A 14,028-nucleotide genomic window follows, 5' to 3' on the forward strand; every position below is an offset into this window, starting at 1 on the left:
ACCAATGCCCTGGAGGGAGGGTGGTGCTTGTTAACAGCGGTTATGTAAATAGAATGAAGTGGTTATATAAATAGAATAGTGTTAAGCAGGGGGGATTAAACTAATGAAACAGAAGGGGTTTTTAAAGCATACCAACACAAAACTGTGCCATGTCTTTTGTGACAGCCTAGTAGTCTCACAGTTTCTAGGAAGTGGTAAATTCCATGGCTGGTGAGGGTCAGCCATTTCTTGCTGTAAGTTTACATGAATGGGTCTCAGGACACTCTGAGATCACCTTTAGAAGGACAACAGTGTGTCGCCATGTGTGTGACCCACATTTGGTCCTCACAGCTTAGGAGGAAGCTTTGATGCTGTGGTTACTTTTACTCTCTTTGTCTCTGCTTTTATTTAAAAAATAAAGTAAAATAGGGGGCAGGGCGGTAGTGCAGCGGGTTAAGCGACATGGTGCAAAGCGTAAGGACTGGCTTAAGGATCCGGGTGCGAGCCCCAGGCTCCCCACCTGCAGGGGGGTTGCTTTTTAAGCAGTGAAGCAGGTCTTCCCCTCCTCTCTCCATTTCTCTCTGTCCTATCCAACAACGATGACAGCAATAACAACAATAATAATAACAGCAACAATGAACAACATGGGCAACAAAAGGGGAAAAATGGCCTCCAGGAGCAGTGGATTTGTAGTGCAGGCACTAAGCTCCAGAAATAACACTGGAGGCAAAAATAAAATAAAATAAGCCCCACTTGTAAAATTACTATAGAAGTTAGGGTTTCAACATTGACTTTTAGGGGGGACACCAAGCTCAGGTCACAGCACCATCTATTTTTCTGGGATAGATAGAGTTGCCTTCCTCTTACTGAGCAGATAGTGTAGGGAGCCCTTGTGGGACTTCTGGTATCTCAGTGCAGATGGCCTATCAGTGTCATGTGGGGCTCACTGAAACCTAAAAGCTGAGCCCCACTTGTAGCTGGACAAGCAGGAAGGCGGGGGGAGGGGTGAGGAAATGAAGTGAGGGAAGGAGTTGGGAACCATGGGCTGTATAGCTTTGGGAGGTGAGAGAAATAGGAAGCTCCCAGGGACTGGGTGTTGGTGCAGAAGGATGTAGGTTCAAGACCCAGGTTCCCGTCTATAAGGGAGAAGCTTGATGAGAGGTGTAGCAGTTCTGCAGGTATTTCTTTTTCTCTCTTTCAGTTTTTCTCTGTCACTATCAAAAAAAAAAAAAAAAGGAAGAAAGAAGGAAAGAAAAGAGAAAAAGGAAAAAGGGACTCTTCTAGAAATATCTGTTAGTATGACTGGTATAGATGAAGAGAAATTGAGTGTTTGAGGAAGGGATTGGGGCAGAAAGAGGAGTGAGTCCTTTTAAAAAAGCACCAGTAGTTCAAGGAAATCAAGTACAGTTGGAGTTGAAGGAGTTCAAGAAGACGAACTGAGTTTTTCCTCTTAAGTCACATAGACCGCTTGAACCTGACCAGAATTGCCTTGGATGGAGCGTCCATGATGGAAATGGCCAAAGACACATCCCTTTGGTGTTGTGATAGGAGATGACGCAGTGGTGCTCCTGGGCTTTCACATCTCAAGGAAAATCTGTAAAGGGACTGAAAGGAGCCTGTGAGGTACCTGCTGCCCAGAGTTTGAGGCTCCATTCAGCACGTGTATGCGCTCTCTGTGTGTATGTGTATGTGTGTGCTGTGTGTGTGTGTGTGTGTGTGTGTGTGTGTGTGTGTGTGTGTCCACAGCTTGGTGGATGCCCCACTGCTGTGGTTAATTAGGGGTGGAAGGCACAGTGCTGCCAGTGTCCAACGGAAGCAGGAAGAGCAGAAACTTCAAGGTGTTTCTGGTCACTTTGTGACTTCGGATGTCTTGAGTGACAGCCGGAGGCCACTTTAGACTTAGTATGTCGGTCTGTGTGTCCTGGCATCAGTCTTTGAGGGGTGGCAGTTGAAGTCTGGGTATGGGGGAGAGAGGGTTATTAGAGGTCCTGAACTGCTCTTCTTCTTCTGACCACTCCAGGGTACTTACTCCATGAGCTGACTCTGAACTCTCCGGAGGACTGGGTGAACTCTTGTGTGAGGCACCTTGAGGGTCCCAGAGAATAGCCAGAAGTCTTAGAAGCCTGTGGAAAGCTACACCAGGGCAGGACTTGGCTATTTTGCTCACTGTTGCCCCCCCCCCCCAGTGGTATTTACTAGAATGGTGGTGGAGTGGAACCCACTTGGGAAGAGTGGCAGTCACTTGTGACTCCTTTATCAGATGCTGTTATGAAGGGGCCCAGTGGCTTCTCACTTTGAGTTCTGGATTGTGAATGATCATATTTATTCCTTTGTTGTGCTTATTATTGGTGGTCTTTGAACATATCAGCATGTATCTGTACTTCTTCCAGGATGCATTTGTCATTCTTCTTACTTCAGTTAATGAAAGAATGAATATGTGTACATGTGCGCGCACACACATACACACACACACACACACACACACACACAGAGAGAGAGAGAGAGAGAGAGAGAGCTGGTGCTGGGGGGAGAGAAGGAGAGACATCACAGCACTGCTCCACCATCCATGGAGATTCACTGGTACTTGGAACTGAGATTTGAACCCGGGCTTTCATATATGGCCATGTATTATGTGCTATACTGCTTGAGCTATCCCCTCCTCTTCTCTCTTTTCTTTCTTTCTTTCTTTCTTTCTTTCTTTCTTTCTTTCTTTCTCTTTCTTTCTTCCCTCCCCTCCTGTCCCCTCCCCTTCCCTCCCCTCTCCTCCCCTTCCCTCCCCTTCCCTTTCCTTTTTTTTCTTTACCCCCAAGGTTGTTCCTAGGGTACAGTGCTGACACTATGAAGCTACAGCTCCTGGGGCCATTTTTTCCATTTTATTGAATAGACCAGAGAGAAATTGAGGGTACGGGTGGAGATAGAGAGGGCTCTCCCTCTAGACACCTGCAGACCTGCCTTGCCACTTGCAAAGCTTCCTATCTGCAGGTAGGGAGTGAGGTGGGGAGAGGTGACTTGAACTCGGTTCCGTGCACTTCGTACTTCCTGTGCTTAACTGGTGCACTACCGCCTGCCTCTGTGAGCTGTTGTCTAGTCCTGATCACGTCATAGGCGCACAGGGAGGAAAAATGTGAAACACCAAATGGCATGGATTTCCAAGAGCATGTTTTTGGAAATGGTTTAAAAAACATAGATTAAATCGTGTGTGTGTTTGTCACCACCAGTGATTAATTTTGATAGCTGAAGTGAGCCATCCTTGGGGGAGAGTTGTAGAAATAATGTACAGGATTGTACTTGAGTCATAACTTTTGGATTTGAATAATATTAGGGCAATGTATCTCCTCTGACATGTGCCTTAATTCTCCCGTTGACTCAAATAAATGACTTTAGCAGCCCAGTTTCTGGAATTGGAATTCTGGCTCTGCAGCTTGTTATTGGGGTGATCGTAGCTGAACCTCTTATTATCATTGTTACTGTTGTCTCCTGCTGAGCAGGTAGGTGCAGTGGGTGGAAGTATTTGTTAAAAACATGTTAGATGCGAGTCACTCTCGTTTCATTCTCTCCTTCACAGAGACCTTCGGAACAACCTTATAAGTAATATAGATCCAGGTGCCTTCCGGGGGCTGTCATCACTGAAAAGATTGTAAGTATGAACATTTGTGGCTTCTAAGTCTGAATTGTCCCTTCACTAAATAACTGTTAGCCTGCTTTACGCTTTGACAGGATTAAAAATAAAAGTGAATCTGAACAATTACTTTTTTTTTTTTTCCTGGAACATGATGGTAGAGGAAGACCTAGAAGGAGGCTAGATTTTTATGTGGAAAACAGAAATGTGACACATGTACAAACTACTGCGTTTTACTGTTGACTTTAAACCATTACTTCCCCCAGTAAATCCCATCCCCTCCCTCCCCTGATAGTTTTCTATTCTTTAACCCCGTGAGAGTATGGGCCCAGGGACATTATGGTGTGCAGAAGGTGGAAGGTCTGGCTTCTGTAATTGCTTCCCCGCTGAACATGGGCATTGGCAGGTCGATCCATACTCCCAGTCTGTCTCTCTCTTTCCCTAGTGGGGCAGGGATCTGGAGAGGCAGGGCTCCAGGACACATTGGTGGGGTCGTCTGCCTAGGGAAGTCAGATTGGCATAATGGTAGTATCTGGACCCTGGTGGCTGAAAAGAGTTAAGATATAAAGCAGAGCAAATTGTTGACTAATCATGAACCTAAAGGTAAGATTGCAGTTGAGATTTGGGGGTCTCCATTTTAGAAAAAGGTAATAAGGTTTATTTTAGGTATATCCAAAGGGCCCATGACTTTACTAGTTTTTGCCTGGGTCTGACAGCTAACATGCAGGTGGACCCAAGCTGTTGTCTGGGGAAGATGGTGTCATGGTTAGAAAAGGGACTAGAAAGCTCGATCAGGGAAGAGTGTGATCCCCAAATACGGGAAAAGTGTCTAAGTACTGCTAACTGTAAACCCCACTGATTTGACCTGGGGCCCATACTCCGCGCAGGAGCCAGTAACACCTCCGCATCCCTGTAGGTCTGAGTTTGTATCCTGTGGTCATTGTTAGAAACATACCAGGCTGCACTAATTTCAGGAACCATCTTCCTTGGGTGATAGGTAGAGTATGTTGTCCAGCCTCCATTTGGAGAATGGAACAGTTCCTACCATTGTTGATCCACATCAAGGGCAAGGTCCTAGAGGGGCCCACAAAGGGGTCCATTATGTTAGAGAAACATAATATTAAATATATCATAGGTAGCTTAGAAGGCTGTTAATTTGTGCAGAAATGTGATTGGTTTGGTGATCACTGGTTGTGTTTCTCTTATGACAATAAAAAATGATGGCTGTGCTGGCTTTGCCAGCTATTATCTGTCCATGATTTCCAGATTATGAATATACTCAACTTGTATGTGTTGTAAAGGCCGTATATTTCTGAACCACAGAGACCTTTTTTTTTTTTTTTCCCCTTCTGCCAAACGTAACTGGTAACTCGACACCACTTTTTACACTGGCTTCCCAGTTGATGTGTGAGCGTGCTCAGGTTTGGGAAGTTCCTCTCAAGCTATGTGCATTGCCCCACCCTCCTTTATTCTCCTAAAGACACTATTAACTACTGACTGTTCACCATACCCTGACTTCTCCAGACTCGGGAAGGCAAAATAGTGAAAACACGTCCTACTGCATGCACACCTGCTATAACAGCTGGTGGTGTGGTGGTAGTATTGGTGGTCCTGGTAGTATAGTGGTAGTTAGTGGTGGTGGTGGTTGTGTGGTGGTGGTAGTCGTGGTGGTAGTGGTTGAGGTAGTATTGGTAGTGGTAGTAGTAATAGTAGTGGTGGTAATATTAGTGGTAGTAGTAGTGGTGGTAAGATTAGTGGTTATTGGTGGTTTTTGGTAGTGGTGGTAGTAGTACTAGTGGTGGTAAGATTAGTGGTTATTGGTAGTGGTAGTAGTACTAGTAGTACTAGTGGTAGTAGTGGTTGTAGTAGTGGTGGTGCTGGTAGTTTTAATGGTGGTGGTAGTATTAGTAGTGGTGGTCGTAATGGTGGTGGTGGTGCTGGTAGTAGTGGCAGTAGTAGCAACGGCAGTAGTAGTAGTAATAGTAATATTGCATTGAAAAACATAGAGAAAATGTCAGGACTTTTCTGACCACTTAGTTGTGGTGGTAGTGGTAGCAGCAGTAATTTGCTAGGGAACTAAAACCCTCTCAACTCTCAGAGGGGATTGGCTTTCCAGGAGAGCAAACATCCTTGAGATCTGACTCAGCTCTCAAGGGATGAAGATTTTGTTGTTGTTGCTTTCTGTGTTTTTTTTTTTAATTTTTTTATTCTTTTTTTTTTGTATTTATTTATATGTAAACACTGACAAGACCATAGGGTAAGAGGGATACAGTTCCCACCACAAGAGCTCCATATCCCATCCCCTCCCCTGACAGCTTTCCTATTCTTTATCCCTCTGGGAGTATGGACCCAGGGTCATTGTGGGATGCAGAAGGTGGAAGGTCTGGCTTCTGTAATTGCTTCCTCGATGAACATGGGCGTTGACAGGTCAATCCACACTCCCAGCCTGTCTCTCTCTTTCCCTAGTGGGGCAGGGCGCTGGGGAATCGGAGCTCCAGGATGCATTGGTGCGGTCATCCATCCAGGGAAGTCTGGTTGGCATCATGGTATTATCTGGAACCTGGTGGCTGAAAAAGAGTTAACATATAAAGCCATACAAATTGCTCATTAATCATGAACCTAAAGGCTGGAATATTCCAGATAAAGATTTGGGCTCTCTGTTTTGGAAATAGCTAGTAGGTCTGTTTTGAATATGGGCCCAGATCAAATTGATGGGGTTTATAGCCAACAATATTTATATACTTTCCCCATATTTGGGAACTACTCTCTTCCCTGATCCAGCTTTCTAGCCCTTTTTCCAGCCATGACATCATCTCCCCGGACAATAACCTGGGTCCACCTGCATATCAGATGTCAGGCTCAGGCAAAAACTAATAAAATCTTGGGTCCTTTGGGATAAAGATGTTTTGAACAGTCACAGAAAGAGCCTGCTAAGTGGAGTGGACTCAGGATGGAAGGACCCGTTTCTTGGTTGTCTAATTCATAGAGTAGAAAGGGGTTGGTGTTGAGTGGTGAGGCAGATCAAGGAATGAGACTCTTCGGGACATTTGCTGGTCTGTTACAGTGTTAAAGTCACATAGACGTTAAAGAACATCACAGCTATGCTTTAGGCTGTTGAGGACTGGCAGCCACTTTTTTTTTTTCTTCATTTTTGTTGTTGTTGCTGTTGTTGTTGGATAGGATTAAGAGAAACTGAGAGAAGAGGGGAAGACAGAGGGGATAGAGAAAGACACCTGCAGACTGCCTTCACCGCTTGTGAAGTGCCCGCCCTGCAGGTGGGGAGCCAGGGTCTTGAACCGGCATCCTTGCATGGGTCCTTGCGCTTTTTATTATGTGAGCTTAACCCAGTGTACCACCACCTAGCTCCCCATATTTTAATTTTTAACAGGTATTCTTTCACTGGCCTCAGTCTTGTCTGTCTTCCTCCCTCCCTCCCATTAACCCCTCCTTCCTTCCTTCCTTCCTTCCTTCCTTCCTTCCTTCCATCCATCCAATGAAGAGAGTGAGAGAGAGAATATCAGAGCATCACTCTGGCACAGGCAGTGCTAGAATTAAAGTGGGAACCTTAGAAGTGCAATCCCTCGGCTCTGCCAGTTGAGTTATTTTTCTCAGCTCCTCTCTATATTATGACTATTATGCTATTTATTTATTAAATGTTCAAGATAAACACTGGACCTATTATGTCTTACTTGTTTCTGTTATTTGCATAATAAAATCAGTTGTTTGCTTTTTGTTTAATCATGTCTTGATATAACTTCTATATTCATAATGATCTACTGCTTTCGTATTTTTGACATCTTGCTTTTATGCTTTTATTTTCTGTCATTGAAAGTGAGTGTGAGGGAGATAGCATAATGGTATACTATGGAGACTCATGCCTGAGGCTCCTAGGTCCCTGGTTCAATCCCCCACAGCACCATAAACCAGAGTTGTGCAGTGTTCACACATACACACACACACACACACACACACACACACACACACACACACACACACACACCCCTATCATTGAAAGCTTTCCTTTTAATGATCAGATCCAGTTATTTACCATTTTATCTTTACAATTAAAAAAATAATTTTTCAAGTAAAATTATCTTCTTGAATAGCTTACTTGGATAGTATACTGCAAAGCCAGCTTGATCCCAACTCCCACCACATTTGAAAGAAACTTCAGTGATGTGGTTTCTTTTACTTTTTCAGCTTCTCCGACTTATTGATCTGTATTTACAAATACATACACCCTCCCACTTTTCAAATCTGAAATATTTGGACTTCTAGAAGATGAAGGATGATCGAAGTTGAAGAATTCTTTCTTTATCTAGTGAAATGATTTAAAATTCAGCCAGGCTGAATTTGATTACAGTTTCTTTCTGTCTCTTTCTCTCTATGGGGTGATTCATTGTTGTTGTGTCTTTTTATTTTTCAATCAAGCTTTGTGTGTATACTTGGGAGGCACAGAGGTGATTGGGCAGGACTTGCTTTTGATTAGTTTTCTTTTTCCCCATTCACTCTTGTTCTCCATTATATTCCATTGAATTAATGAGAAAACCAGGCATATGGAGTTTTGCATAAGGGAGATATAATGGTGGACATCAGGTGGGCATCAGAGTTTCAGTGGGTCAGGATTAAAAGCTAAATGTTGAGGCCAACATCAGCCAGGCCTAGCGTCATAGAGAGACCATATAGAGGTCAGCCTCAGTTCAGTTACAGAAAAATTCACTGAGTCTGTCTTTTGGGTCCAAGAGTAAGCTAGCTTCAGAGACAAAAGGGGAACTCAGGACCCTTGAGGATTTTCAGTCTAGTAGAATCATTTACTGGACCTGGAGCCTGGATATGGAACTGGAATCTCTACGAAGAGCTGGAACAATAATTAGCATCTTTCTGCTAAGAGTCTTGCAAGCTCTGAGAGCTTAGTCGTACTACAGAAAGGAATGTAGAGCAGGGAACACCCCATCAAGTGACCATAAATAGACTTATGCCCCCATGTCCCCAGACAAAGTCATTAGGGAGTTCAGAAACAGCAGCCTAATGAGCTTGATTTATAACCAGCTCATTAGTGAATCATTTTCTCTGTGCTTACCAAGGGCAAACTGAGGCTGTGTTTGTCCGGGTCGATTCAAACCCATTTCTGTGAGCATGAGTAGCAGGAGCAGGAAGAAAGAGTACAGGTGCCTGGCAAACCCTATCAGAAACTTCCAGACTGAGGCCAAAACCAGTCAATTTTTATATATGTGTATGCATATGTGTGTGAAGATTATGCATATATGGGCCAGAAATTGAACTCAAGGAACCAAACGTGAATCTGATGGCCTACCACTGAACTATACCCCTGACACGACTAATCTTTCTTTTAATCTTGAGCATTTCAAGAATATTTTATTTTACCCTCCAACTTTTTTTTTTTTTAAATTTACGTTTTTATTTTATTTTACTGCTAGGGCTTCACTGCTCTAAACTGGCTTTTCCAGATATAACAAGAGAGACATTGGGGAAAGATACAGCAGCATTAAAGCTTCCTCCAGTCCCATGGGGGCCAGGTTCAAACCTGAGTCATGCAGTATGACACAGCAGGTGCACTGTCCAAGCGAGATATCTTTCTGGCAAATACACACTTTTTTCTTTTTCTTTCTTTCTTTTTTAAATTTAATTATTTCCCCCTTTGTTGCTCTTGTTGTCTTTTTATTGTTGTTGTAGTTATTGTTGTTGTTATTGATGTCACCGTTGGATTGGACAGAGAAATGGAGAGAGGAGGGGGAGAGAAAGACAGACACCTGCAGACCTGCTTCACCGCCTGTGAAGCGACTCCCCTGCCTGCAGGTGGGGAGCCGGGGGCTTGAACTGGGATCCTTAGGCCTTAAGCCGGTCCTTGTGCTTCGCGCCATGTGCGCTTAACCCACTGTGCTACCACCTGACTCCCTTTTTTCTTTTTCTGCAAGAGGAGAAGTATGATGTTGTACTGTCAAACAAGACCACTTCTTCTCTGCACTACCTTGTCCAGAGCTTTCTGGTAGTTGTAGGGAGAAAGAAGCTGATCATTTTTCCACATTGAGAGACACAGGTGGAAGGAAATTGCATTATGGTGCAACTGCAGGGGGAAAGCTTCACAAGTGATGAAGCAGTGCTGCAGGTGTCTTTCTGTCTCTCCACCTTGTTTTTCTTGCTTGCAGGGTTATTGCTGGGACTCAGTGATGGCACTACGAATCCACTGCTGCTAGTGGACATTCTCTGCCCCCCATTTTATTGGGTAGGACAGAGAGAAATTGAGAGTGGAGCGTAGATATAGAGTAAGTGAGAAAGAACGACACCTGTAGACCTGCTCCAATGCTTGTAAAGCATCCCCCTCTGCAGGTGGAGAACAGAGGCTCGAACACTGGTCCTTGCACGAATCTTTGCACTTAGTACTATGTGCACTTAATCCGGTGAGCCACTACCCAGCTTCCTCTCTTCCTCTTTGTCTCCCCCTTCTCTCAGTTTCTCTGTCTCTATCCGATAATATATGAATGAAAAAATAGATACATATAAAAGAAATTGGATTATGAATAAGAGGCCATTTTTTTCTTTTTTTATTTATACAATGGATATTGACAATACCATAGGATAAGAGGATACAATTCCACACAGTTCCCACCACCAGATCTCCGTATCCCTTCCCCTCCCCTGATAGCTTTCCTATTCTTTATCCCTCTGGGAGTATGGACCTAAGGTCATTGTGAGATGCAGAAGGTGGAAGGTCTGGCTTCTGTAATTGCTTCCCCACTGAACATGAGCTTTGGCAGGTCGATCCATACTCCCAGCCTGCCCCTCTCTTTCCCTAGTGGGGCAGGGTTCTGGGGAGGCAGGGGCTCCAGGACACATTGGTGAGGTTGTTTGCCCAGGGAAGTCTAGTTGGCATCATGGTGGCATCTGGAACCTGGTGTCTGAAAAAAGAGTTAAGGTATGAAACAGAATAAGTTGTTGACTAATCATGAACCCAGAGGCAAGTATGTTGCAGATGAAGATTTGAGGTCTCCATTTTGGAAAAAGCTAATAGATGTATTTTAGGTATATTCCAAGGGCCCCATGACTTTACTAGTTTTTGCCTGAGTCTGTCAGCTAACATACAGGTGGACACAGGTTATTGCCTGGGGAGATGGTGTCATAGTTGGTAAAAGGACTAGAAAGCTGATCAGGGAAGAGAGGAGCTCCCAAATATGGGGAAAGTGTATAAGTACTGCTAACTGTAAACCCCATCGATTTGAACTAGGGCCAATATTCAGCACAGGAACGTATGTAACCTCTGCATCCCTGTAGGTCTGAGCTTGCATTCTGTGGTCATAGCTAGGAACATTTCAGGCTGCACTAATTTCAGGACCTATCTTCCTTGGGTGGTAGGTAGAGTATGTTGTCCAACTTCCCTTCGGAGAATGGAACAGTCTCTACAAGAGACCTTTTCTTGAGGGTGTTTTAAGAATGCTGTATCTCAGGCTTTTCATCTCCTTTGTCCTTTGGTAAATCATTTCTCTAGTGCAGCTATCTAAACTGTTTTAAGTCTAAACTGTTTTCTTCTTCAGTTAACGTTTACATTAATTACTAATGTTGTACCAGCATTTGTCTTAGCAATTGTGTTGTATTACACGTTAACTTGTCTCTTATGGTCTTCCTTATGAAGGTAATTGCCATTTATATTGCTTTTCCCAATAGAAAATACATTCTTAATCCCTAGCAACTGACTTGTACTTGAACTTAGAGTATACAGCTTGACAGTAGGCAGAACCCCATATGTGAGCTCAGCGAGCGAGAAAGAGCTTCTGTATTACTGAAGTTTGCTAGTTGCTTGTAGATGCCAGGATTTATTTATTTATTTGTTTGTTTGTTTATTTATTTATTTTTTCCCTTATGGGGCCTTAAATCATCCTCTTGACTTGTGCATCTCCTCTACAGTCACAAGTCAAGCGTCTTTTGTTAAGTGTTCCATGCTTTTGCCTCTGTCTTATATTTTGAATCAATAAGATTAAATGGCTTTCTGAAAAGTAAACTGCCCAAAATAGGTTAAATCTCTTCTCATTGAGTTTCTTTTTGCTGGATCAACAAATTCACACAGATTCTCAAACCCCAATGAAAGCCCACTATCAATACCTAAATGCCATTTTAAATAGGTAGAGCTATAATGAAATTGTTTCCCAAAGAATCAATGGTAATTACACCATTTAAAGCTCAGAATTGAGATAAGATAATGAATAGAGCTCAGAAATGCTTGTTTAAGCAACAATTCACAAGATGATGCCTAATTTTCTTTAATAGTAAAACCCAGAAATAAAAAAGAAAATCAGCTAGAATTTATAAAAAAAAAAAAAGTCCCAGATGATTAAATGCTTAGCTTTATTGTTTTGGAGAGTTGGAGTACAACAAGCACTCATAAAGATTTGGAGTACTTAGGATTCTTTTATCAAAAGTTACTATAGTAAGTATGAGGAGACAACTGTGAGGTTGTGGAATTCTGAGATCATCTAAGCTACGTTCTAGGAGTAAGCGAAAACCACCACGATGCTTAGGTAGGTACCTGGTTGAAATATTGCAACCTTGTGATTTGTTGTGAAACTAATACATTGTCATTACCAAATGTACAGTTCTGAATTCAGCTCTTTAGGATGGGGTGGGGTTGGAAGTTGTTTTTCTAATTATATTGGGTTGTTGATAAAGGCATGTCACATTTTTCCATAGCAAAACAGGAAAATATGTCATAACTTTTTTTTTTTTTTTTTGCCAACTCAATAGAGTACTGTGGAAATCAAAGACTTTAGTTAGACCTGCAGGAGATGATGAGGTAGATAGTGTTAGATTCTCAAGCATGTGCTCCTGAGTTCTGTGTCTGATATTGTGTATGCCAGAGTGATGCTCTGGTTCTTTCTCTCATGAGTAAATAATCTTTAAAATAAAAAAAAACGGGAGTTGGGTGGTAGCACAGCAGGTTAAGCGCATGTGGTGCAAAGCGCATGGACTGGCGTAAGGGTCCCACTTCGAGCCTCCAGCAGGGAAGTGACTTCACAGAGTGTGAAGCAGGTCTTTCTCTCGCCCTCTCTGTCTTCCCCTCCTCTCTCCATTTTTCTCTGTCCTATCCAGCAACAACAATGACAACAGTAATAACTACAACAATAAAGCAAGGGCAACAAAAGAGAATAAATAAATAAAATAAATATTTAAAAAAATTTAAAAAAGAGAAGAAGTAAACATGTAAGAAGTTAAAACACAAGCGCCTGGAAGGCGTCACAGACTTTCTGCACAGGCTCTCAGTCTGATCTCTCATACTCATGTCCTAGAGCTGAGCAGTGCTCTGGGCTTTCTTCCTGAAAACAAACAGGTTATCTCCATCTCTTCTTCCTCCTCCTCTCCTTCCTCCTCTTCCCCCACCCCTCCTCTTTCTCTTCCTCTTCTTCCTTCTCCTCCTCCTCTTCTGGAAGTAAGAATAACCAGGAGATATAGTTGGGGTTATTATGTAGATATTCTTAAAGTAACTTCATTTAGAGATGAATGATGAATCTGTAAAGTGAAAGTAAACTCAGTTATTTGTTTTCATCAGGGTCAAGACTTCTGAGCGTTTAAGGAATAAAATCAGAAAACATTAGTTGTTCTTAATGAAATAAACTTCTAGCATTTTGAGAATATACCCTTTTATCTGTTGTTTGCTAGATGCTGGCTAAGATTAAACTCTCGACTACCAGAGTCCCCTTGCACAATTAACAGCAGTTCACCTAAGGGATTCAGACATTAAGGTAGATTGAGGTGTTTTTTTTTTTTTTTTTTTTTCATTTACTTATTTATTTGTTAGAAGAAGAAGAAAGGAGCACAACACTGCTTAGCTCTGGCATGTGGTGGTTCAATTCAAGAATTGAACCTGCAGCCTCTAGGGCCTCGGAGGTGCAGGCCGGTGCTCTTAGGTTGAGCTATTGGCTTAGCCCAGGTAGTTTTGTTTCTACTGCTCTCCTTTTATCTTGAGTCATTTAATAGAAGTAGATGCTTGTGCTGTAGAAGGCACTCTGCTTAGAGAACATTTCATTTTTGCGTGTACCAGAAGTACTTGGAAGCAAGTCCTTTCCCTTCTCTCTGCTATTTTTATCTCACTCATGGAAGGCAAATGTCCCAGAAGTGCTGCCAAGAATCATCTTGTATGCTAAGTGTACTTGCGTATGGGATGCATAGGAAACCTTCATTGAGCAGGAGAGCTAACGGAAGACATTTTTTGCCACTTTATCTCTAGGGATCTGACCAACAATCGAATAGGATGCCTGAACGCAGACATATTTCGAGGACTCAACAATCTTGTTAGGCTGTAAGTACCCCTTTTCTTTCCTATTAAAATACAAGGAAGCAGGAGTTAGGTGGTAGTATAACTGATTGAAGGCACACAAGCAGTGAAGTAGCTGTAGGCCTCTCTCTCTCTCTCTCTCTCTCTC

General features: G+C 42.8%; 1 protein-coding gene across 3 annotated transcripts in view; it reads left to right on the top strand.

Annotated features, from left to right (window-relative positions):
- Positions 1-14,028, top strand: part of ADGRA3 (adhesion G protein-coupled receptor A3) — a 144,993-nt gene that overhangs the window by 56,683 nt on the left and 74,282 nt on the right. For 2 of the 3 annotated variants that reach the window (XM_060188272.1, XM_007523879.3), the window contains exons 3-4: positions 3,545-3,616; positions 13,833-13,904. In XM_060188272.1, coding sequence (XP_060044255.1) covers positions 3,545-3,616; positions 13,833-13,904 — 144 coding nt within the window. The remainder of the gene's footprint in view (positions 1-3,544; positions 3,617-13,832; positions 13,905-14,028) is intronic. The other variant, XM_060188274.1, reaches the window with a different exon arrangement.

This window comes from Erinaceus europaeus, chromosome 3, assembly GCF_950295315.1.
Source record: "Erinaceus europaeus chromosome 3, mEriEur2.1, whole genome shotgun sequence".
Classification (NCBI taxonomy): Eukaryota; Metazoa; Chordata; class Mammalia; order Eulipotyphla; family Erinaceidae; genus Erinaceus; species Erinaceus europaeus.